We start from the raw sequence: 25,867 nt of genomic DNA, 5'->3' as shown, positions 1-25,867 counted from the left end.
TTGATGAGGTAGTCTGGGACACCCACTGAAAGGAGCTGGGTAAACAAAAAGAGCAGGCCCTCCCCTCCTCACCCTTTCCCTGCATATAAAAAGACTGATAACATAAACAGGACCCTGCAGTAGTCTATAAACGCATGTATACATCTGACAATGTGGGGTTTGGTTAGGAGTCTAAAAAACAGCACAATGTTTTTTAAAAAAATATGCAAAACTATGCATTTTTCTAAAAACACTACCAGATGGGCTATATAAAAGGATCATATACAAAACATTTATACAAAGAAAAATCTAGTGTACAATGTCCCTTTAAATGAAAGATTACAAATTTCACTAATAAAGAAGAGGTTTCTTCTTCTGATATTCTATGGTATTCTATTGAGCTAATGCCTCCAGTTCTTGTTATAAAGTGTAGCCTGATCACTACCATGTTTTAGAGAGGTCTCATATTTCAATCAACCCACAGAGCTACAGTGTATAAAATTCCTTTTTTGTGTACTTATCCCTCAGCTACTTGTATGGGAAGCACGTGGAAGGAAAAGCATTTGTGATTTTTTCAGTGAAAAAGGATAATATAAAAACTGGCATCCCAGAATCTCTTACAAGGGTTCAGGTATCAGTACCTTTCTGTATTACTAACCTCCACATGTTTGTATTTAATGTGTTTTTAATGTTTCCCTCTCTGTCTTTAAATGGATACTAAACCCAAATTTTTTATTTAATGATTCAGACAGAGCATGCAATTTTAAGCAACTTTCTAATTTACTCCTAGGTTACTCCTAGGGGCCGATTTACAAAGCGGTCAACCGGCCCCAATGCTTCTAATTCTGTGTGAGCCTTCAGCCTCGCCAGAATCAGGAATTAAGAAGCAGCAGTCTTAAGACCGCTGATCCTAAACTTGTCAGCCTGTTTTGAGGCTGCGGACATCAATCCACCCGATCCTGTATGATCGAGTTGTTTGATACCCCCTGCTAGTGGCCGATTGGCTGTGAATCTGCAGGGGGCGTCATTGCACAAGCAGTTCACTAAAACTGCATGTGCAATGTTAAATGCAGACAGCGTATGCTGTCCACATTCAGCGATGTCTGGCGGACATGATCCGCTACAGCGGATAATGTTCCACAGATATTGATAAATCGGCCCCCTATGATCAATTTCTCTTCGTTCTCTTGCTATATTTATTTTAATGCAGGAATGTAAAGCTTAAGAGTCGGCCCATTTTTGGTGCAGAACCTGGGTTATGCTTGCTTATTGGTGGCTAAATGTAACCACCAATAAGCAGGCCCTATCCAGTGTGCTGAATCTAAAATGGGCCGGCTTCTAAATTTAGAAATTCCTGCTTTTTAAATAAAGATAGCAAGAGAACAAAAAAAATGATAGTAGGAGTAAATTAGAAAGTTGTTTAAAATTGCATGCTCTATCTGAATCATGAAACAAAACGTTTGGGTTTAGTGTCCATTTAAGGTATATCCTCTACACTTTACTTTCTTCTTATTCCAAATATTATCTCTCAGATTGATGAGGGTACAGGAGAGGCAAAATTAAAAAGAGCAGATCTGTTGAGACGTTTCCAAAAACCTGAAGACATGCTGGAATATACGTTGTGTGTAACTGTTACCGTCATCACAGACTCAGGTAAGAACATAAAACCTGGGGAAGTACTTTTAATTACAGGAAGTGCTTGTCTAGGGAAAGATGTCAGCCATAAGACAGGAAAATGTGCTTAAAAAACAAAGACAAAATGCAAATACATTTTAAAAGACCCTTTTTGAAACAATAAAGAAAACAAATAGTTTAATGCAATTCAAAAGGGATGTACTGAACAAAAGTAAACATTTCTTTATAGCTGTTTATTTTTCAACAACGGCCCTGCATCATTATGTTTTAATTCACATTAAGGGCTTCAACACATAGGCAAAGCAGCATATTAGTTATACTCCCATGCTGCTTCTAGAAAAACTTACGTACATATGCTCCAATCAACAACAGTATTGGGACCTTGTCTGGTTGTTGATTGTGGGATATTCACATATGCTAAGGTTTATAGTAAATTAGGTGGGTACATGCTAAGTTTACTCTTTAATAACATATAACCGTCTTTATATATTTTAAAGCAACTGAGGACCATCTTCTAAACAAGAAACCATGCAAACTAGTATTTTTGTGGTTATTTTTTTTAAAGTGAAACTGAACTTTTTATTTAATCATTTTTCTCTTAAATATGATAATTTCTCAATAAAGGAAAACATAATGAGGTAGAAAGGTTGTAAAAGTTTGGGAAAAACTTTGTTTTTTTTTAAGTTAGGATTTTTTTTAGATTTTTTTTTTTTTGTGGGCAAAAGAGCTATATTCACTTTAGGGCAATGCCCTACCAAATGCCCTTATTAGGGCAATTATTAAAGTAATTTTTTAAAGAAGGCTTTATAAAGTAGGCTTTTTATTTTGGGGGTCGGGAAGTTACTTTGGTTTTAGAATAAAGATTTTTGTGCCAAGTAAAAGAGCTTAATCACTTTTTTCCAATGCCCTGCAAAATGCAATTTTCAGGGCAATTCTTACAGTAGGTTTTAGTGTTAGTATTTTGGGGTGGCTTTAGTTTTAGGGTAGGCATAACTGGGGAGTTTTATTTTGGTAGTGATTTGCTTTTTTTTGGTAATGTATTTTTGTTTATTCTGTATAATTTTAGTGTTTGTTATTTTGTGTAATTTAGCGGGTGTTAGGTTAGGGTTCTTAGGGGGGTTAGCTGTTTGGTAGTTAAAGGGACACTATACCCAAACATTTTCTTTCATGATTAAGGTAGAGAATACAACTTTAAACAATATTCCAATTTACTTGTGTTACCTAATTTGCTTTATTCTTTAGATATACTTTAATGAAGAAATAGCAATGCACAAGGTGAACCAATCACAGGAGGCATCTATGTGCAGCTACCAATCAGCAGCTACTACGCATATCTAGATATGCTTTTCAGCAAAGAATATCAAGAGAATGAAGCAAAATAGATAATAGAAGTAAATTAGAAAGTTGTTTATAATTGTATGCTCTTTCTAAATCACAAAAGAAAAAATTTGGGTTTCATGTCCCTTTAAGTAGTGTAGGGCTAGTTTGCATTGGGGGATTGTGGGGTTAATAGGTTAGGGAATGTTTGATATTTTTTGTGGGGATTTAGGGGTTAATAGGTTAGTGGGTGTTTGCGATAGGGATTATGGTGTTATAGGGGTTAAGCAGTTTAGGGATAGTTTGCGGTGGGGGTTAATAGTTTAATAGGTTAAGAAGATTATTACAGTGGGCTATTGGTGCTGCAGGGGTTAATAGGTTAGGATTTATATTGCAGTGGGCTATTGGCTGTATAGGAGTTAATAGTTTATGAAGTTTATTGCGGTGGGCTATTGGTGGTTTAGGGGTTAAGTAGTGTAGGGTTAGTTTGCGGTGGTGGGTTATGTTGGTTTAGGGGTACATATGTATATGTATTAGGCTCAGTGCTATATATTTAAAATGGATCCATTACTTTACTCCACTAATTTCGGTGCCAATGCTGCTTGGAATATTTTGCCAGCATCGCCACCCATTGCAATGTTTAGTAAAACTAATGCAGTCTTTAAACAGTAATGTTGGCACTTTTGAATATTTTGTAGGCTCTCCTTGGCATTGCATCAGATTCCTTTGAATATATTGTCTTGCAGCACTTTAAATCATCAGAGCCTTAGAGAGGTCTGAGAGTGTAATCATGGCAACGATCCATCATTCCATTACTCCTAGGAATTACTCTTCCCTGCCACTAGGAGGAGAGAAAGATTCACAAACCCCAAGAGTTCTATAAAACCCATCCCACCTCACTGGTAAACTAATCTTCTCTTTGCCGCTGCAATTAAGTTGTGAATGTTATTCTTCAGTGAGAGGGGTTCTCAGACTGAGTTGAGGTCCATTCCTCTCAGGGTGCAGTTTTTGATGTAGGGATGTATTTGTTGAGACACATTTTTTCACCTCATAGGAATTAGTTACAAACCTTCCACAGGAGTAAGGGGGGGTGGGACCTGTCCTTTGCCTCCGCCTGTTGGGTCTGCTAATACGTTCCAGCACTGGTTTTGCTTTCTGCTGTGTTGTTTCAGTATATGAGTGTTTATTGGTAAGTACTGTATGTTATAATTTAATGTGGGCACTCTATAAGCCAGATAGCTAAACCTATGATTATCTTATACAGGCAGTGACATGGTGGAGGCTGAATATGATGACATTGCCATTGTGACCTCTCCTTATAAAATTCTCTTTACGAAAACCTCAAAACATTTCAAACCAGGAATGCCCTTTGACCTTACGGTACCTATCTATCATTGTATTTTTTATGTTTTTACCTATCATTTAGCCTTACTCATTTTTTTTAAATTGAATTTAAATTTGCAATTTTCACACAAATGTATACACACATGGTATTTCTATTTTTGAGTGCATTTATAAAGATCTATACTTGTTTATTTTATAATTTATATTCATGTTTGATAAAAATGTTATTTAGTGTAAAATTAATCCGTAATAACTGAATTATTATAATTTTTGTTGATGTGACCTGAATGTATTACCTGCCTCAGTTTCTAAAGACTTCACAATGCTATTTGTTATGCATAGATTTTTTTTTAAACTGTTTAACTGTAATTTTCAGATAAAAATGGTTTAAGCTATAGAATAGCATTATAGGCCACATTTCATGCAATACATACAGGTTGTGCAAATTACAGTCAATGTTTAATTGATAGAATAATATTGCAAACCTGAAGGTTACTTACCCCAGTAACAGCAAGCAAGGCATACCACTACATATGTTAACATGTAAATATTATTAAAGGGACATTGAAAAACTCTTGCTTTTGTTTAAAGATGTAGTTTGTCTCATGATCCCTAGAGATGCTAAAAAAATTACGTCTGTAATTAAAGGGTTGATGTACTTGGGCCAGGAGCTGATAAGAATGAACTGTTTTCAAAAATGTTACAGGAACAGAACTTCATTTGATTAGTCTATCTCTCTCACTTGCACCCCCAATAGTATTTTGATTTCTTCTGCTGCCTCTTGTTCTCTTAGCTTTTCTATAGTCAATACTGCGTTATTGAAAATTTCAGTGTAGTTGGCTGTATCAACATCAAATCAAGCTATTTTAAATTATTGACAATGAAAAAAGAAAGAGAAAAAAGATATTTGTAATAATAATATTATTAATTATAATAATAGTAATAATTATAAAATGCATCAAAAGGGAAAGCATTTTATAGTACAGTGACCCTTTAAGCATGTTGCAAATAGTTTAAATCAGCTATGTGATTGTTTAGAGCAGTAGACAAACTCACATAGCAAGCCCTAACTGGCCACAATTAAGGGATATATAAGATGAAGACACTCACTAGGTTTTAAAGTCGTTTTGCAAATCATTAATAAATGCTACAAAAACTATTCTGTATGTAGGAGGTACAATACTATATGTAAAGAAAGAGTTTTTAATGTCTTTTTAAAAATGTATTAAAACTTAGTCTAACAAAAACGATAGTAACATATCTGTATTTTTTCTCTGAGAGAAAAGCCCTTTTTCCAAAGTAAAATGCAGATAAGGTTTATAATTGTATTATTTAATTAAGGGCTCAATTACAAAAGCCTATCAAATGATTTATCTACAAAAATCCCCATATACATATAAAGTATATACATCATTACATTAACTTTACATTTTAATTGATGAGCTAGTGTGATCTGCTGCCTTCTGCTAAAGCATAATTATTCTTTTCAAATTTTTATTTAAATATTTTTTTACATATTTCTTTTGCGTTTTTTAATGTTACTTTTCCTTGCACATCTTCATTGTGTCTCTTTTTCTTTCATATCTGTACAATAAGCTCACATCATTCCTAAGTCTGCCTCAGATTCCTGATTTCTTATCTCTCAGGTGTTTGTTACAAATCCTGATGGTTCTCCAGCAAATCGTATACAAGTGGTTGCTGAACCAGGGAACATACAAGGAACAACACAGGCTGATGGAACTACAAAGCTGACACTGAATACAGGCGCAAATATGGCATCTTTAGATATAACTGTGAGTAATATTGAAGGCCTGTATAATAAATGTACTGTGAATAAGGATATGGGGGTCTATTTAAGAAGCAGCGGATGCTGCCTCCGACCCACTCTGCTTCATTTCCGGCTGAAGCGGAAGTTAAGAAGCAGCGGTCCTAAGACCGCTGCTCCTTAACTCGTCCGCCACTGAATACAATCGGTCTGATTGACACCCCCTGCTAGCGACTGATTGGCCGTGAATCTGCAGGGGGCGGTATTGCACCAGCAGTTCAAAAGAACTGCTGGTGCAATGAAACATGCCGACAGCATAAGCTGTCGGCATTTATCGATGTGCGGCGGACATGATCCGCCATATCGGATCATGTCCATCCGCACATTAATAAATGGCCCCCATGGACTGTAATATATACAGTATATATTTCATATATATATATATATATATATATATATATATATATATATATATATATATATATATATATATATAAAACATTTCTCTTTTATCAATGGATATATTTGCCATTCAGATTTATCTGCATATACACTTTGTATATATATATATATATATATATATATATATATATATATATATATATATATATATATATATATATATGTATATCATTTCTCTGTTATCAATGGATATATTTGCCATCCAGATTTATCTGCATATTCATATACACTCTGTATGTATATGTGTATATATATACCTGGGATCCTAAAACAGCCACACAATGCAAGCTTTCAAATTCAAACAAAGTGGGAACAAGGGAAGGGTGCACAGTCATATGTAACCACCCTAGACATATACAAAACATGGAAGGGAACTGCACTCTCATACCGGACCGGGTACACATCCCATGACCCTGCAACATGCTCAGCCCTGGGTGCCACTGGCACTCACAGGAAGCTGTGCTGTCCCCAGATTCACAGGCAGTTAACCCCAGACGGGTCTGGGTGTTTGTTTGGATTTGAGAGCTTGCATTGTGTGGCTGTTTTAGGGTCTCAGGTATTGGAAAGGACCTTGACGTGGTACCTGAGCTTGTCCCATTTGGCCAGATGCGGTAACTAACCTTTCCATTTTTGCTTTTAAATCTTAGCTGAGAGCTTATGAGTGTTGGGTTTTCTCTGTGTGTTGTATTAATTTGTTTTGTAATTTTCCCTATGGTTCTTGCACCCAGACCCGTCTGGGGTTAACTGCCTGCGACTCTGGGGACAGCACAGCTTCCTGTGAGTGCCAGTGGCACCCAGGGCTGAGCATGTTGCAGGGTCATGGGATGTGTACCCGGTCCGGTATGAGAGTGCAGTTCCCTTCCATGTTTTGTATATATATATATATATATATATATATATATATATATATATACACACAACCACTAGAGTCCACATGATTATGGCATATTTAAATATATACTTCAATATATGTCGATATTATTGTGTGAGATATCTATCCCCAATCTTATTTTGAACAGTGTAAGTATATTTAGCAAATTGAAGTATGTATTTAAATATGCCATAATCATGTGGACTCTAGTGGTTGAATGTGCACCTACACTTTTTTGTTCTTTTATCAACTAACCATTGTTTGGTCACCCAGGTAGCACTTCCACAATGTGTGTGCTAGGTTGCAAATAGTCTTTTTGTGGTGTGCTTAACCAAAAAAAACCCTTTGTAGAATTTTAATTAGGGAGCTGACCAAACCCTCCTTTTGGTTAATGCACACCACCCAGTTCAGGTGTGTTCCAGTTTAAAATTTGTGTCATATATATATATATATAGCTAATGAACTCTGCATAGACATAATTTGCTGCAGTGTGGATACTGATTAGCATAGGACCAGTCTGATTTTTGGGACACCTTGTAAGTGGTAGACTGGCTTAGCAGAATATGATCATATTGTGTGACTAAGATCCCATTTTTATTTAAAAGCATATTTTTCTGATAATATTCTTTGCAATTCAAATATATGTCGATATTATTGTGTGAGATATCTATCCCCAATCTTATTTTGAACAGTGTAAGTATATTTAGCAAATTGAAGTATGTATTTAAATATGCCATAATCATGTGGACTCTAGTGGTTGAATGTGCACCTACACTTTTTTGTTCTTTTATCAACTAACCATTGTTTGGTCACCCAGGTAGCACTTCCACAATGTGTGTGCTAGGTTGCAAATAGTCTTTTTGTGGTGTGCTTAACCAAAAAAAAACCTTTGTAGAATTATATATATATATATATATATATATATATATATATAGTTCCAGTAAAGAATGCACTCTCAGGATTTTCGAACAAAAAAGTCAACTTTATTAGATGACGTTTCAGATATATAATATTCCTTTAATCAGATAAAAAAGTGAGTCACTTTATGATCTGATGAAAGGAATATTATATTTTCTGAAACGTCATCTAATAAAGTTGACTTTTTTGTTTGAAAATCGTGAGAGTGCATTCTTTACTGGAACTATTATTTGCATATTTGCACCCAGGTGGCTGATCGTGGAGGGAGGATGCGTTTTGTGTTGATATATATATATATATATATAATTCAAGAAAAGATTGCACTCTCAGGTCTTTTAAATGAAGAAAATCACTCTATAAAGAGTGATTTTCTTTGTTTTAAAGACCTGAGAGTGCAATCTTTTCTTGGATTGTAGCACTTTATCATTGCACCCAGGCGGATGTCTATAGGAGGGTCGGACTGAAGACAGGTTTAATATATATATATATATATATATATATATATATAATATATAAGTGCTGTTTGATTTTCAAAAAGACATGTGACATTTCGGGGATCGCACCCCTTCATTAGACAAAGTGAAAAATGTTTTCACTTTGTCTGAAGGGGTGAGATCCCCAAATTGTCACATGTCTCTTTGCAAATTAAATAGCATGTTAAAAAAAATCTGTGTATAAATAGTCAATGAGTTTGTTAGCTCTCACGTGGATGCACTGAGCAGTCTAGACACTGAGCATTGGGAAGCAGGAAAGAACTATCAAAAGACCTATGTAACAAGGTAATGGAACTTTATAAAGATGGAAAAGGATATAAAAAGATATCTAAAGACTTAAAAATGCCAGTCAGTACTGTTCAATCACTTATAAGGAAGTGGAAAATGTGTAGATCTCTTGATACCAAGCCAAGGTCTGGTAGACCAAGAAACTTTTCAGTCACAACTACCAGAATTGTTCGGTATACAAAAAAAAAAGCACAGGTAAACTCAGGAGAAATACAGGCTGCTCTGGAAAAAGAAGGTGTGGTTGTTTCAAGGAGCACAATACAACGATACTTGAACAAAAATTAGATGCATGGTCGAGTTGCGCCAATGCCACAAAAAAAAAAACCTTGGTTACAATATGCCCGACAATACCTTGACATGCCTCACAGCTTCTGGCACACTGTAATTTGGAGTGATGAGACTAAAATAAAGTTTTATGGTCACAACCATAAGTGCTATGTTTGGAGAGGAATCAACAAGGCCTATAGCAAAAAGAATACCATCCCCACTGTTAAGCATGGTGGTGGCTCACTGATGTTTTGAAGGTGTGTGAGCAATAACGGCACAGGGAATCTTATGAATATTCATAACAGGATGAATGCAGCAGACAATTTGAATACTTCTGCATGAAAGCTGTGCATGGGACGCTCTTGGACTTTCCAGCACGACAATGACCCTAAGAACGAGGCCAAGTTGACCCTCCAGTGGTTACAGCAGAAAAAAGTGAAGGTTCTGGAGTGGCCATCACAGTCTCCTGACCTTAATATTATCAAACCACTCTGGGGAAATCTCAAAGTGCGGTTCATGCAAGACGACCAAAGACTTTGCATGACCTGGAGGCATTTTGCCAAGAAGAATGGGCAGCTATACCACCTGCTAGAATTCGGGGCCTCAAAGACAACTATTACAAAAGACTGTACGCTGTCATTGATGATAAAGAGGGCAATACACAGTATTAGGAATTAAGGGAATGCAGACATTTGAACAGGGGTAATTTCATTTTTTTTTTATTTGTTGACATGTTTTGTTTTATTTTTGCGCCATTTTGTTATGACCTACAGTTGAAAATTAATCCCATAAGAAATAAAATAAATGTGTTTTGCCTGTTTTCTCATGTTATCTTTAAAAATGGTACATATATTACCAAGGGTAAGCAAACTTTTGATCACAACTGTATATATATATATATAAAATTTCTCTTTTATCTGAGTATGTTTGCCACCCAGATTTATATAATGTTTATCCTTCTTATGTATAAAGGTGAAAACTGCACATCCAGCATTACCTCGTGATCGCCAGGCAACTGCGTCTATGAAAGCGACACCGTACAGAACAACAAATGGTAATTACCTGCACATTGGCATCACTGCATCTGAGCTGAAACCTGGGGAAAATGTTCCAGTGAACTTCAATATTCGAAACACTAATCAAGCAATTCAGAATAATATCAAGAGTTTTACCTACCTGGTAAGCAGACAAAGAAAACCTTGTAGTACCAATATGTCTCTGTTGTCTCCCAATAGAAAAATATATCAGCAGAGTTAGCATTAAATAAAAAACACCTTGTTTTGTGCATTTATTTTCCTATGGCCAAATTCCATCCATAACTTGCTTATTTGGATTCTTTTAGAGACATGTTAATTGAAAAGACATATCATGTAACTAAACCTATATTGTTTTGCAGTTCCTTATCGGATTAGAGGCAGATAGGTGACAGGGTTAGATCTGTGTATTCTGAAGTGCACATTTTTAGTTCTCATAATTAGAGTTACATGAAAAGGTATCAAAATAAATAATAAAAGTATATTGCCATTCTTTAAAAACTTTTTTTTATGTAGGTACAGTACTTGCTATAAATATATTTAAAGAAATAGTCTTTAATGTCTTTTTTAAAGTGTATTAAAACTTAAACTAACAAAATTCTTTAAGAATACATATTTAAACACCTTGATCTAGATTACAAGTGGAGCACAATCAGTTATGTAGGGGGGGTGCACTATCTACCTCTCAAACACACGCTAAGAATAACGTGATATCATTGTTACGGTATTACAAATGGATGGTAAATAAAGGTTTACTAGACAATCTTAAAGGGACATGAAACCCAACAATTTTCAACAACTTCCTAATTTACTTCTACTATCAAATTTTCTTTGTTTTCTTGGTATCTGTTGTTGAAAAGCATGGATGAAAGCTCAGGAGCGTGCATGTGTCTCGAGCACTACATGGCAACTGTTTTGCAAAAATATTATCCTTTTTCAAGGGCACTAGATTTGCAGCACTTTTTTTCTGCTATTTAGTGATCAAGAAACCTACCTAGGTATCTCTTCAACAAAGAACAGCACAGGAACAAAGCAAATTGTATAAACAAAGTAAACTGGAAACTTGTTTTAAATTGTATGGTCCGTCTGAATAAAAAAAAAACATTTTTGGGTTTCATATCACTTAAATGCATCTGACCTTTTTTTTTAGAATGCCTTATAATTAATTAATAGCGTGGTCTATTACAAGTTGAGTGACGGCACAATAAAGCCTAGGTAGCTATTCAGATTAGTTTGATAAACATTTTAAAATTCGGAATCTTTATAGAACGGATTCAGTGTGCATTTTTATTACCTGTTTTTGCAGAAGCTTATAGCCAGACTTACCAATTATTTAAAAATCTTACAAAAGATTGTCATTGTAATGAATGAGATTAGTAATGATAATGACTAAAGTTATTTTCTGTAATGTTCGGAGTACAGAACACATATCTTTCAACTTGTAATATAAGTGGTGTTTTGCATAGTCTGGATTTTGATTGAAAGTATAGGGCATGATCGCGGGATGTTGGCCACGTTAAACATTATCTGGTTATTCGGTTTAACCATTCACTTGTAATACAATAGGCTAATCCTAACTCAGTCCAGCGATATTGATAGCGCACCCTGCGCTATTAATATTGCTCCACTTGTAATCAAAGCCTAAGTGGAGCTTTTTTTTCTTAAAAAAAGGAAGCTGTATTAAAAAAGGCCTGTTATAGAGGTAATCTAAATTACTTTCATGTACTTTCAAGTTAGAAAATTTAGAAAGATGTAAAGTGTCTCAAAATATTTAAAATTTTTATTATTTTTATAAGTTTATATCAAATTATTACGATATTAAAAGTAAAATTCTTTCCCTTATATAACCTCATTGTGATGTAAATGAATTATCCTCATTGTATCATGCTAAATAACAAATACTTATTCTCTCAACCTCTAGATCATGAACAAGGGTAGGATTATGAAAGTGGGCAGACAGCCACGCCAGCCAGGACAGCCACTTGTGACCATGTCACTGCCTGTCAATGAAGAATTTATTCCATCTTTCCGATTTGTAGCGTATTATACAGTACCTATTGCTGGAGGCCATGAAATTGTGTCCGACTCAGTCTGGGTGGACGTGACAGATTCCTGCATGGGGACGGTAAGATAGCTTCTTAGAGGTCATTCCGATTTGGAGATATAATAAATAAATAATATAGTAATTGGCATCTGTGAGCATTTGTGTGTGGTTGTGGGACCTTGTATGAGTGTAACTGTGGAATTTGGCAAATTCATATTGAGAGAGTTTTTCTAAATAGATTAATGAGAATACAAACATACTGGCAAGGAGTTCAGAGCACTGACCATAAATTATGACTGACTGTGGCTTACATGCACTTTAAGATATTCTTTCAGTATAAGATACCCCTATTGCAAGCAGTAACATGCTTCATGTTTATTAATGATAACTGAAATAAGTATCATTAAGAAAAAAATATTTTTATTATTAAAAACACATAAAGAAAGAAGATTAATTAATGTTTTGTGAAATATTCAAATTGCAACCACCGCTGCTTGGGCACATAAAATCAATGTTAAAAGGTTTGAGTACTCTGTGTTTAAGAGAATAGAAAACTCATGAACTCATGATTCTCAAGAAGGCCTTTGTCCAGGGGATAAAACAAAATGTTTCTGCATGCATGTGTATAAGTGAGTGTGAGTACGTGTGACCATGGGTTTATGTGTCTATGGCTATATCAATTCAAAGCAGGTTTGAATGATCTGATATTGAAAAGGTTAATCATTTTCTGAGCCTCAAACTAATTTTAAAACACAGCTGGTGGTGTCTGCTGAGAGGGAAAATAGAGTCTATCAACCTGGGACCTCCATGAAGCTGAAGCTGAAGGCAGACCACAAGGCCTATGTGGGACTGGTGGCTGTTGACAAAGGCGTCTTTGTGCTGAACAAGAAGTTTAAAATCTCCCAAAGCAAGGTGAGGAGACCACAATGGGATATTTAGTAGAAAGTAAACCATTCACTGGGGTTTCTATTTGTTGTGCTCCATAGTAACGGGGAAATCTGCTACTCCCAGCAATATCATATTTGCCTTATGTAGGTCTCACAACCAGAGGCCAGGGATGTAACCCCAATAGACAATCTAGGATCTTTGATTCGTAACTAAGTGAATAAATAAATACAACTTTTGAAGTGTGTGTAGCAGTGAGAAGGCATCTTGCCATACAATTTAAGCCACAGAATTTGCTGCCATTCTTCCCAAATTTTTCTGCCCTAAACACAAACATAGTTGTCTTAGTCCAAAATACCAACCCCAGTACTAATTATACTTGGGACAAACTTATGAAAGATATAGTTGCATGTGTAATACTCACACAACTAGTAATGGGAAGGATCATATTCTGCAGTGTATTTACTTGTGTCATGGTGTCCCTTTTCCCCTATTGTCAGGTGTGGGATTCAGTGGAGAAAACAGACATTGGTTGCACTGCAGGAGGCGGTGCTGATGGTGCCGGAGTGTTTTATGATGCTGGCCTGGCAGTACAGACAAGCTACAAGACAACAACAGCTCAAAGATCAGGTACTTACTGGAATTTGGCTACGTATGATCGCTACAGAATAATTTTTATAATTTTTACTATCTTACATTTTTTAATTAGTATTATTTTTAGCATGTAACAGATAAATATTTCCACATATGTATGTTAAAATCGACACATCTATTACTGTTTCTTGTTATTAATTTAGATATAGTAAATGAGATTGAATTAAACCTATACATAGACTACCTGATTTACAATGAAGAAGCTGGCAATTGAACTTACATTGAATATTTAAAAAGATGACCCATTTAACAGGGCAATCATATCCCTGCATTTTGATTTTGGCCAGAAATATATATAAGCCATTTTGTAATTTATCTAAGGTATTGACAATTACTACTTCCTTAGGCAAGGTGTTTCACAATTCAATTGCGCTAACCGTGAAAAAATGTTTATGTTGCTGATGATTAAATCTCCTCTGTCCTTAAATTGTTGCCTCTTGTCATAAACAACTGCCTTGGAATAAATAGTGCTTCTGCCAGCTCATATCACCTTGCACATGCCCAATTATTTAAACTCTCTTCATAGTTTAATTTCTCCATTCCCCTTATTATTTTGGGGCCTTTCTCTTAACTTTTTCTAATTCCGCAATGTCCCTTTTTAAAATTGGTTCCCAGAACTGCACTCCATACTCAAGGTAAGGTCTTTCCATTGATTTATATAGTGACTGAATTATAGCTTGCATCTTAACCTTTTTATTAGCCTTAGAAGCTGCTGCCTTGCATTGCACAATTATATTAGTAATTATTATCTTTTAATTCTGTATAAAAAACTTTCTTCACAAATACAACTATCTTCCTTAAATCTCTAATCTCATGTAGCCTCAAATGTTTAATTCTACTAAATATCTTACTTGTTGAAAGTTGCCGTACATGTAGCTTTTGTGGTTTCACTTTGTGTTGTTCCCTTTTGTACTTAGAGCCAACTTGTGAAGTCCGTGCTCGGCGCAGGCGACGATCTGCAGAACTGATTGAAATAAAAACCACCAAAGGTGAGGAGAAGGCAACATGAGGAGAATACATTGATTGTATTCATATTCACTCTTTACAATCTCTTGTCATCTTGTTTTCTCTCCACTCTTATTTATTTTGTTGCAGTGAATTTTCCTTGCATTTTGAGAATTTTCAGTATGTGTTTTTAGTATGTGTTATTATATATTACCTATATCTTTTAGCTTCAAACTATCAAGGACATATAAGAAAGTGCTGTTTGGATGGCATGCAGGAGAATCCCATGGGTCACAGCTGTGAGCAGCGCGCCCGCTACATCCTTGATGGGAAAGAGTGTGCGGCTGCTTTTGTGGACTGCTGCACATATATTAAGAAAAAGAGAGAGGATGATTCAAAGCTAAAAGAACATGATTTGCTGGGAAGAAGTAAGGAACCATGTTATATGTGCTTAAATGTTCAAAGTCACGGGCTATAGAATATTTTACAAACGTTTCCTCTCTCCTAGCTGTAACACTAATTTGTGTATTGGCTAGCTACTGTTAATTTAGACAAATTGAATATCTTATAGAGGTCAAAGTTGTCATATTATTAAAATATAGGGAGTTTGTCATTCTAGTTCTACTCTTCAAAATTACAAAACTAACAAGTACATAATAAAAAAACAATACAATAGCACTTACTATGGGCTAGATTGCGAGTAGAGTGATAACTCTTGCGTGCAAGTGAGAAAGGGATCATTGCGGGTGTTTGCGTGTGGCGGAAGTAGTGCGAGTATTACAAGTTGAAATTAAACGTGTTCGTTCAAGCGCAACTTAATTTAATGCATGCCAGGATAGTGCGACCACAGAGCCCTGATTAACTGTTACGCTTGAATAAAAAGTTGCACAAAAACATCAAAAATACATAATAATAATAATAATAATAAAAACGGTTAAAAAAGGGATCTTATATATGTTAAGGTGTTTGTCTGGAAAGTGCTTAAAAGTGGATATACAGTATGTCTAGATATCTGTATGTGTGTATTCATGTGTTTATATGTGTAAATATGTATGTGTACACATACATACATAAATACACATATAAACAAATATTTACACACACAAAGATACTGTATATATATATTTAATGTAATTATGATGTATATTGCACTCACTTCTCCTATGCACATCTGCTCTTATCAAATAAATCCTTTATATAAAACACCAGGCCATAGTCATCATCAAAAATGTTAGTTTATTCAGCCAACAAAATACAAAAGAAAAAAAAAAATTTATTCGCCCAATCAAAGTCTCTGGGGAAAGGGAGTTATCATGGTCGGGCTATCTGACCTCCATTTGCCTGAGTATTTTGCTTGAGGGATAACTTTTTACTTTCAACTTGTAATACAAGCGCAAACATCTGAGAGCTATTGATTTACTTTGAGTGGCATTAGCACTCAACAGCACTTGTAATCTAACCCTAAGTAAGTGAGGCCATCACACTTATATGTGTGGTGTGGCCTCATGTGGAATTCATGTGACCTGTATACAGGTGCCATGGCAACCAAGTTAAGGAAACTGGATATTTTTTAGATTGCTGTATGGTGAGAGGTAGGAGACAATTCTTTAGGGTTGTTCTGATTCTCTTTTCTTCTTCTGTGCTTAGAATAAGGGTATCTACACTTTTTAAAAGTGAGACTTGTGGCCACATTGGAATGGTGTTTCTACTTCCAGGGCCAGTAAAGATTTTTTCTTTTTAGAAATTCTATTAAAGCAAACAAAAATATATATTTGTATATAAACTCACTTCACAAGGCGTTATAGCTGGATATATGTCTTTTTTATGACTGTGCAAATCCCATAATATTATATGAAATATGTAACATTTTCTACCTTAGGTGATGAGGATAGTGAGTACATGGATGATGCTGATATTGTGTCCAGGACTGAATTTCCGGAGAGCTGGTTCTGGAAAGTGGAGCATATGTCAGAAAGACCGGATGCTAATGGGTGAGTGACTGCCTGTTCTTCATTCCATGCTTATGAGATGAACAGAGTCAAATTTTTGAAGCTTGCAGGATATTTACAGTTATCTAACAACGTAAAAAGGAGAGTAGAAACCTAAAATACAGGTAACTAAAAGTCTAGGCAAAAGTTAGCACAACTGTATGAAATAAATAAGAGACTAGGGCGAATTCTTGAAATACAAATAGATTTAATAAAGTTACACTAAATAAGTGCATACATCCAAACATACAAACACATACATACAGGGATATAAGATGCATAAAAATGTTAGGTTGGCCGTGCAGGGGACTGGTGCACCAGTATACACAAAGTATACACAAATTGGCAAATGTTCATCACTTTGCATGTATAGGTAATATATAATTGTAATCCAAAGTATAGTGCGTGTCCTTAAAGTTGCACGGACCAAGTGGATACAGTCTTACCCCTTCGTGTCTAAATGTACATAGTAGCGTGAGGACATCAGGAGTCAAGGGGAGCTTACCCTCGCCGCGTCTTTTTCACAGGCTTGAGTTTTATCCTTCTATCTGGTACCACATTGTAGCCGGGCTCCGCTTTGTTTCTGTTTGTCTGGGGCTGCTTCTCACTTCATATGGGTTTCAATAGGTAAACATTGCCACCTCTCTTCCTGACTATGGTGCATTCTGGAATGCACCATAGTCAGGAAGAGAGGTGGCAATGTTTACCTATTGAAACCCATATGAAGTGAGAAGCAGCCCCAGACAAACAGAAACAAAGCGGAGCCCGGCTACAATGCGGTACCAGATAGAAGGATAAAACTCAAGCCTGTGAAAAAGACGCGGCGAGGGTAAGCTCCCCTTGACTCCTGATGTCCTCACGCTACTATGTACATTTAGACACGAAGGGGTAAGACTGTATCCACTTGGTCCGTGCAACTTTAAGGACACGCACTATACTTTGGATTACAATTATATATTACCTATACATGCAAAGTGATGAACATTTGCCAATTTGTGTATACTTTGTGTATACTGGTGCACCAGTCCCCTGCACGGCCAACCTAACATTTTTATGCATCTTATATCCCTGTATGTATGTGTTTGTATGTTTGGATGTATGCACTTATTTAGTGTAACTTTATTAAATCTATTTGTATTTCAAGAATTCGCCCTAGTCTCTTATTTATTTCATACAGTTGTGCTAACTTTTGCCTAGACTTTTAGTTACCTGTATTTTAGGTTTCTACTCTCCTTTTTACGTTGTTAGATATTCACTTTTCTAGGATGCACCTGTATCTTTTATTGACTTATTAAGAGTGCTACTCACCCTGCTTTTCTTGGATATTTACAGTTCCTTTAAAAAAAGGCTTGCGTCATTCCATTAAAATTTTGTAGAGAAGTAAAATTCACTTACACTTTAGATGCACAATATTAGGCACTTCTCTTTCTAGCATCAATGGGGTTAATAAGAGATTTCATCCTGGCAATATCTTGGCTGTAATATTGAGACAGCAATGATATTGCAGTGTAGATACTTTTAATGTAGTGAATCCCTTATCCATAGCCAGCAATCTTATTCTAATTTTAAGATAGATGCATATCTCAAGATGAGTTATAATATCATCATTATGGTTAATCAATGTTATTGTTATTTAAGACATGTTATACTACAGATCTATGTCTTTTACATAATTGCTAAACTATGTTAATGGCTTATACTCCAAACCTCTCAGCTGTTTTTGATCTTGAGGAGCTGTAGAAGGTTTAGAGATCTGCTGATGTCACTCCCAACCTCCCCCAGTCAGACCAAATATCTTGGTTTCTAGGGACTGTCCCAGCTCTGCCCACAACACACCATGACCTCACTCATCACTGTCCATACTTATACTTCACGCAATAAACCCATTCCCTGCTCCTCTCCATCCACCAAATGCCAATGGACCACTGCCCACAAAACCTCTCACTTCCATGTCCAGGAAACACTCTGGGAAATGTTGAGAGGTATGATCTGCTGATGCTAACAACAATGTAAATAAAGCACTCAAAAACAAAAAACAAACTTAATGGTTATAATGCTAAAAATGTCTAGACTTTATAGAAGTCTAGAAAAGCAAAATCCTTCCCCACAATCTAATCCTGACTTGAAAAATATGTTATTCAAGGTTCAATTTTAATTTTGTTGCTGAATAATTTTTGATTAGGTTAAAGGAAAATGCTAAAAAAAAAAGGTAAATTGCTTTATAAAAACAACAGCAGATCGCTTTTTAAATCAGTGTCATACACAGCAAGTGCCTGATATGGGCCTGACAAATCACATTACAAATCGTTCACTTTATTTAGATATGATCATCCTTCTCCTATATGATCATATTTGGACATGATCATACCTTATCCTATATCCATAGAACAGATTAATCAATTTATTTTCTTCAAAAATTAGAACTGTAATTAAAACACTTCCAGTACCCTTAAAACAACAAATTTGTTTCTTCCTCAGTATTTCTACGAAGATCATGAATGTTTTCCTAAAAGATTCTATCACTACATGGGAGGTGTTGGCTGTTAGTCTATCTGAAAACAAAGGTGAGCAGAATGCATTGTGGGAGAAAGTGAGTCTCTAGTATATGAACTAGTGATCCTCTTTGTTACAGTTTTATGATTTTATCTTGAGGTGGTCTTATTTACTATTCGGATGAATTGTTATGCATTATCAGTTACAATTGTATAATACGACTGTTCTTCCTCTTTTTGTAATCTACTTGCTATATAATTATTATGGACCTTTTTTCTCATAGATCTAAAGCTCTCCACTCAGGTGAGATGAACTATAACAGCCCATCAGTGCTAGGAAGTCAATGACAAAAAAGGCAAATTTTACACTGTTAGCCTTGTATATCTCTAAGGGTCATAACCTACTTTTCTGTATGCATTGGCAAGATACATACATTATAGTGCTCAATAAAATAAACATTTCAAAAGTGTATTGAATTTACGCTGTAAAAATAAGAATTGTATTATACATAAAAACTCATGTCAACAGTAAAAAAAACCTGATGCAAGAAGCAAATTGTCATTATGTCATACAAACTGAATTTAAATTACAAAGAAAAAATATGAAATGTAAACAATAAAACTCCTATTTAACCCCTTCACTACTGGGACTTTCAGAGAAAAACTTGCCAAAAATACCAGAGAATTTTCAGCATTTTTGCTATCACTCAATTTAAACAGAAATAGAGCCTTGTTTTTTTATTTACCTGTCAAAACAATATATACATTTTTAAAAAGACAACCCAAGGTATTGATCTCAGCCCATTTTGGTATATTTCATGACACCATTTCACCGCCAAATGCGATCAAATACATTTTTATTTTTTTCACAAATTTTAGGTTTTTCACTGAAATTATTTACATACTGCTTGTGCAATTATGTCACAAATGGTTGTAAAAGCATCTCTGGGATCCCCTTTGTTCAGAAATATAAGACATATATGGCTTTGCCATTGCTTTTTGGTAATTAGAAGGCCATTAATTGCAGCTGCGCTGCACACTTTTATTATTCCCTGCAGTGAAGGGGTTAATTTGGAAGCTTGTAAAGTTAAAGGGACAGTCAACACCAGAATTTTTGTTGTTTAAAAAAGATAGATTATCACTTTATTACCCATTCCCCAGTTTTGCATAACCAACACAGTTATAATAATACACTTTTTACCTCTGTGATTAACTTTTATCTAAGCATCTTCTGACAACCCCCTGATCACATGACATTTTATTTATTATCTATTGACTTTCATTTTAGCCAATTAGTGCAGTGTCTGCCACAACCCACGAGTGTGATCACAATGTTATCTATATGGCCTACATTAACTAGCAAATAAAAAAGCATGTTACAAGAGGCAGCCTTCAAGGGCTTAGAAATGATCATATGAGCCTTCCTAGGTTTAGCTTTCAACTAAGAATACCAAGAGAACGAACCAAAAATTAGTGATAAAAGTAAATTAAAAAGTTGTTTATAATTACATGCCCTATTTGAAACATGAAAGTTTTTTTGGACTTGACTGTCCCTTTAATTTTAGCTTTAGTGTAGAGATTACCTCCCCCTGATCCTTCCCAAACAGCTTTCTTCCCTCCCCCCACCCCCACTGGTCACCCCCATCTTAAGTACTGGCAGACAGTTTGCCAATGAGAAAATAAAACTTTTTTTTTTTTTAATAAAATGTTTCTTTACTTTTGTTATTTTTTTGTAGTGTAAGATGCCCCTAACCCTTCAGCCACCCTGATTCCCCTTCAAACAGCTCTCTAATCCACCCCCTCTAACTATTGCTGCCATCTTAGGTACTGGCAGAAGTCTGCCAGTTTTTACAAGAACAGCTAAAGAAAAGCTGAAACAAGAATACACATTGTAGCACTCAAATCCCACAAAAAGTATTGGTTGGTGGATACGTAAGCAAAAAATAAAAAAATAATTCTATATTATTTATTATTAAAAATGGGTGCTTTAAAAACAACTAGACATATTCGGGCTGTTTAGTCACAAGAAATCCTTAATTAAGTAAGTCCAGGAAATAAAAATAGATACAGTGTTCTAGGTTGAATATTGTATGGGGCGACTAATTATACCCAACCCATTTTCTGTAATGTAGCTGCCCCATTCCTCCATGTTTATTTATTTTTTGTAGAGTAGGGCCCTCCCCCTTCGCTCTCCCCTCCGCTGCTGAAACACCCACCCACGACCCGCCTCCCGCCCATACCTCCCCCTGGCACCAGAGTGTCACCGTCTGTAACGATGAGGCATCTGCCCTCATATGGAGCTGGAGCACCGATTGCACTTCAGCTACATATGAGGCAGATTCCTGGAGATTCAGGAACTCCAGATCTCAGCTGTAACTTAACATCTGAGAGTGCTGGAGCTTCCTGAAGCTCAGACATACTGTATATATACGTTTAGCAGTACGATAGGCAAAGTATTGCAAGACGTATATATACGTCTTATTGGGTGAAAGGGTTAAGGTAAACACAGATTTACAAAAAAAATAAACATTTTAAATTGTAAACAAATTCACAGGTTTGCTTTTATTTCTATTGTGAAATGGGCGAATGTACTTATATTCGAATTAGAAAGTTAGAATGAATGTTACTATAGAAATTCGATTTACATAATAGAATGTTGATAAGAACGAATATTCTTAAAAATTCTATAATCGAATGCTATTAAACAGTTTTAGAATATCACTTTCGAATTCCAATGTTCATAATTAGATCAAGGGGCATATTTATCAAGCTCCGTATTTTTCAAGCCCCTAAAGGCTCGCCGGAAACAGAAGTTATGAAGCAGTGGTCTAAAGACCGCTGCTCCATAACTTGTCCACCAGCTCTGAGAGGGCGCACAGAAATCAACCCGATTGAATATGATCGGGTTGATTGACACCCCCTGCTAGTGGCCAATTGGCCACGAATCTGCAGGGGGCGGCATTGCAATAATAAATACTGACAGCGTATGCTGTCGGCATTTATTGATGTGCAGTGGACATGATCCGCTATATAGGATCATGTTCGCTCGCACCATAGTAAATAGGCCCCCAAATGTCCACATTCGAAATTTCGAATGTAACATTCGATTTCAAAAAATACTATTCAGAAGTTCAATAGTGGTAGGGAATTTAGGCAATTGAAACATAATAGATACAAATATATAAATTCAAATTTTTCTAATTTGAATATTGTATAATTCGAATACATTAAATAAATGTTAGAATTTAGTACAAATATTCGAAATTCAAAAAGAATGAATGAATGTGTTACAATTTTTTTGAATGTTGCAAAACATTCGCCCATCCCTAGTAAACTCGCAAATCACTGGGAATTCCTGGTTCCTGGTTGTGTAAGGTTTGCCCATGCAAGGGTTAGCATAATATTTCTTGCCATACTGATGAATTATGGTGAATAAAGTTTCTGATTAGAATTCTCTACTCCCCTCATGTAAAGTTTACAAATATTATCTAAGAATAATCATCTTATGTTACGGGAATTAAGATCTATACTGCTAGCTTTGTTATTCTACAGTTCATTTATTTTAATATCAGGATTTTATGTTTTCATACACAGGTATCTGTGTTGCTCAGCCCTATGAGATTCCAGTTATGAAAGATTTTTTTATTGACTTGAGACTTCCATATTCCGTTGTGAGGAACGAACAGGTCGAGCTCCGTGCCATTTTGTACAACTATGTAGAAAGGGATATTAAGGTAAATGCTCTTTGAAACACAGTTCTCTAAATATGTCCCATGTGTTATATTTTTTATTTACTGTATATAGCAATTTAAGTGAATTGTTTTCATAGATTTCATCTCCTACTGTCCACTATGAAAATCTGATCCTGCAGATTCAGTCAATAAATTAGAAATAAACTTTCCATAGGCACATCAGAGTTTTTTAAAGCATTTATCAAAGGGACACTGAACCCACATTTTTTCTTTTGTGATTCAGATAGAGCATGCAATTTTAAGCAACTTTCTAATTTACTCCCATTATCAATTTTTCTTCGTTCTCTTGCTATCTTTATTTGAAAAAGAAGGCATCTAGGCTTTTTTTTTTGTTTAGAACTATGGACAGCACTTTTTTATTGGTGGATGAATTTATCCACCAATCAGCAAGAACAACCCAGGTTGTTTACCAAAAATGGGCCGGCATCTAAACTTGCATTCTTGCATTTCAAATAAAGATATCAAGAGAATGAAGAAAATTTGATAATAGGAGTAAATTAGAAAGTTGCTTAAAATTTCATGCTCTAGCCTAATCATGATAGAAAAAAATTGGGTTCAGTGTCCCTTTAAAATATGGCCCCCCCATTTATTAAATCCTTAGAAAAAGAAGGGAACCATAGTGGAAATAACCACATCACATCAAGTGCCATGTATAACAGTCTGGCTAAGCAATTTATTTAAAAAGCAGTGACCAAGTGCGCATGTGCACGAAACGCGTCTGCCCTATGCACCTGTTCATCAACCTGTTTTTATCTTTGTACTGACCGATTTTTGCTTTAAAAATGTTACAATTAAACTTTCTAATTTTACAAGTGGGCACTGAGCGCTTTTTTTCTGGATTCCTATTTAAAAAAAAAAAAGGCTGATGTATTTTCATGCGATAACAGGTAAACAATTGATAAATTAGCAAACCTTCTAACCAGTAAGGTGTTTTTATGGTCACGTGATAAAGTAAAAGGATACTTTCTCAAGGGTAAGTTGCACCATCATGCAGTGCATAATGTGGATATATATATATATATATACAAAAATGTGTGTGTGTGTGAACAGGGAACAATTTTTTTAATGTTATTTTTTTTTGCATCAAGAGAGACTTGTTGCGAATAGCAAGATGGCATCTGCAGCAATTGCAGCTGGAAAACCAGCACATATACTTATTATTGCCCTGTATTTCATTAAAAAATACATTATTGATCATTGTGATAGCCAAAATCTGGGCACTATGTCATGGTCTGTAAGTGCTTGCAGACTGCATCTGGGCAAAAAAAAACCTCTGGAACCTTAAGCGTCTTCTTTGACGGGCAAATTCTTCCCTTTGCTGTTGGTTCTAAGTAGAAGGGTAGCTGCCACAATAAATATTAACACATTCATGTCTGCTCCAAATGCAAACTTATATATTAAATTAGTCATTTTTCCTGCGTAACTCCTGTCTGACATCATAAAGGTTTACCAGACACCCTTTATTGTTTCCTATGGGGTTTGTGACATGACAGGTCCTGAATACACATCTGAAAGCTAAGCATATTTTTAGATGTGAAATTTAGTCAAAACAATGTGATAACTTTGAGAACTTAATTGAATTAAGCAAAGTACTGGCGAAAAAAAAAAGATAAAATCAATAATGCTCAAAATTACATCAAAATTAAATTTGGGTGCTCAATTTTGTCCTTATTTTTAATGGTATTGGTATTTTCATAAATCAAGCCCTAAAAGTATGCGCATAGAACACAGTCAAATTGATAGTTGAAGCTTTCAGAAAGTGAGGCCTATTATTTAAGCAATTTACCTCCACATGGTTTGTATATTTTGTGATAACAGCTATTCATGTATGATTGGCTTATAATATGAGGTAAACTATCTAAAAATATAGAAAAAATATGTATATGAACCTAGAAGAAAACAAGATACATTCATTTATACTTTCCATTTTGTTTTTCCTTTGTTTTTAAGATGCTGCAAAGCACTGGGTGCCACTATGTTTATTCACACAACCCGCTGGTTACCTATGTCTTGTTTTATTTTATAATGTACTGTATTTAAGAGAATATAAAAGACTTTTTGCCATATTTCAATTACATAAGTGGAAACTCATATGTTTGCTGTCTGTATTCTAGGTACGAGTAGAGCTCACTTACAACCCAGAGTTCTGCAGTTTGTCTACAGCCAAAAAGAAGTTCCGACAGGAGGTGAGGATTCAGGCTCTCTCCTCAGTGGCTGTGCCATTCATTATTGTGCCTCTCACTCTGGGCCTGCATGATGTGGAGGTGAAGGCAGCGGTTGCTGGAACATTTGTCTCAGACGGTGTTAGAAAGAAACTGAAAGTTGTGGTGAGTAACTATATACAGACGTATTTACATACAAGAGCATTGTACAAGGTTTTTTTCTTGCTTTTAGTTTCTGAGAATTGGGGGGGAATATTCACCTCTAGAATATAGAAAAGTTATAGTAACAAGGGTGTGAGAATTAATTTACACTGACATATGAGGTTGTGAGATGTACTGACCTTTTTATTGTGTTAGACTGAGTGGAACATTCACAGTTCACATTTGAGTTGAAATAATGTTTTGAGATAGATTTAGTACGACTTGTGTTAGCCACTGAGTGGATGTATTCAAATATGTCTGGGATAAAAAAAGGAAGAATTAGCCTCTCAGTAGAGTGCAAAGATTTGGGAAAAATATGCCAGTTGTAGTGGATATTAGACAAACGCATGATTTAAGGACAACATACTAA

General features: G+C 35.4%; 1 protein-coding gene across 1 annotated transcript in view; it reads left to right on the top strand.

Annotated features, from left to right (window-relative positions):
* The window catches only part of LOC128663756 (A.superbus venom factor 1), an 82,214-nt gene that overhangs the window by 24,522 nt on the left and 31,825 nt on the right, over nucleotides 1-25,867 (top strand). The window contains exons 8-21 of the mRNA XM_053718242.1: nucleotides 508-610; nucleotides 1,512-1,632; nucleotides 4,196-4,311; nucleotides 5,922-6,068; nucleotides 10,313-10,519; nucleotides 12,296-12,499; nucleotides 13,175-13,330; nucleotides 13,804-13,933; nucleotides 14,875-14,946; nucleotides 15,130-15,330; nucleotides 16,782-16,893; nucleotides 19,369-19,454; nucleotides 22,977-23,116; nucleotides 25,249-25,461. Coding sequence (XP_053574217.1) covers nucleotides 508-610; nucleotides 1,512-1,632; nucleotides 4,196-4,311; nucleotides 5,922-6,068; nucleotides 10,313-10,519; nucleotides 12,296-12,499; nucleotides 13,175-13,330; nucleotides 13,804-13,933; nucleotides 14,875-14,946; nucleotides 15,130-15,330; nucleotides 16,782-16,893; nucleotides 19,369-19,454; nucleotides 22,977-23,116; nucleotides 25,249-25,461 — 2,008 coding nt within the window. The remainder of the gene's footprint in view (nucleotides 1-507; nucleotides 611-1,511; nucleotides 1,633-4,195; nucleotides 4,312-5,921; nucleotides 6,069-10,312; nucleotides 10,520-12,295; nucleotides 12,500-13,174; nucleotides 13,331-13,803; nucleotides 13,934-14,874; nucleotides 14,947-15,129; nucleotides 15,331-16,781; nucleotides 16,894-19,368; nucleotides 19,455-22,976; nucleotides 23,117-25,248; nucleotides 25,462-25,867) is intronic.

This window comes from Bombina bombina, chromosome 6, assembly GCF_027579735.1.
Source record: "Bombina bombina isolate aBomBom1 chromosome 6, aBomBom1.pri, whole genome shotgun sequence".
Taxonomy (NCBI): domain Eukaryota; kingdom Metazoa; phylum Chordata; class Amphibia; order Anura; family Bombinatoridae; genus Bombina; species Bombina bombina.
Note: the sequence above shows the minus strand (reverse complement) of the source record. Positions and strands in the feature narration are given on the sequence as shown.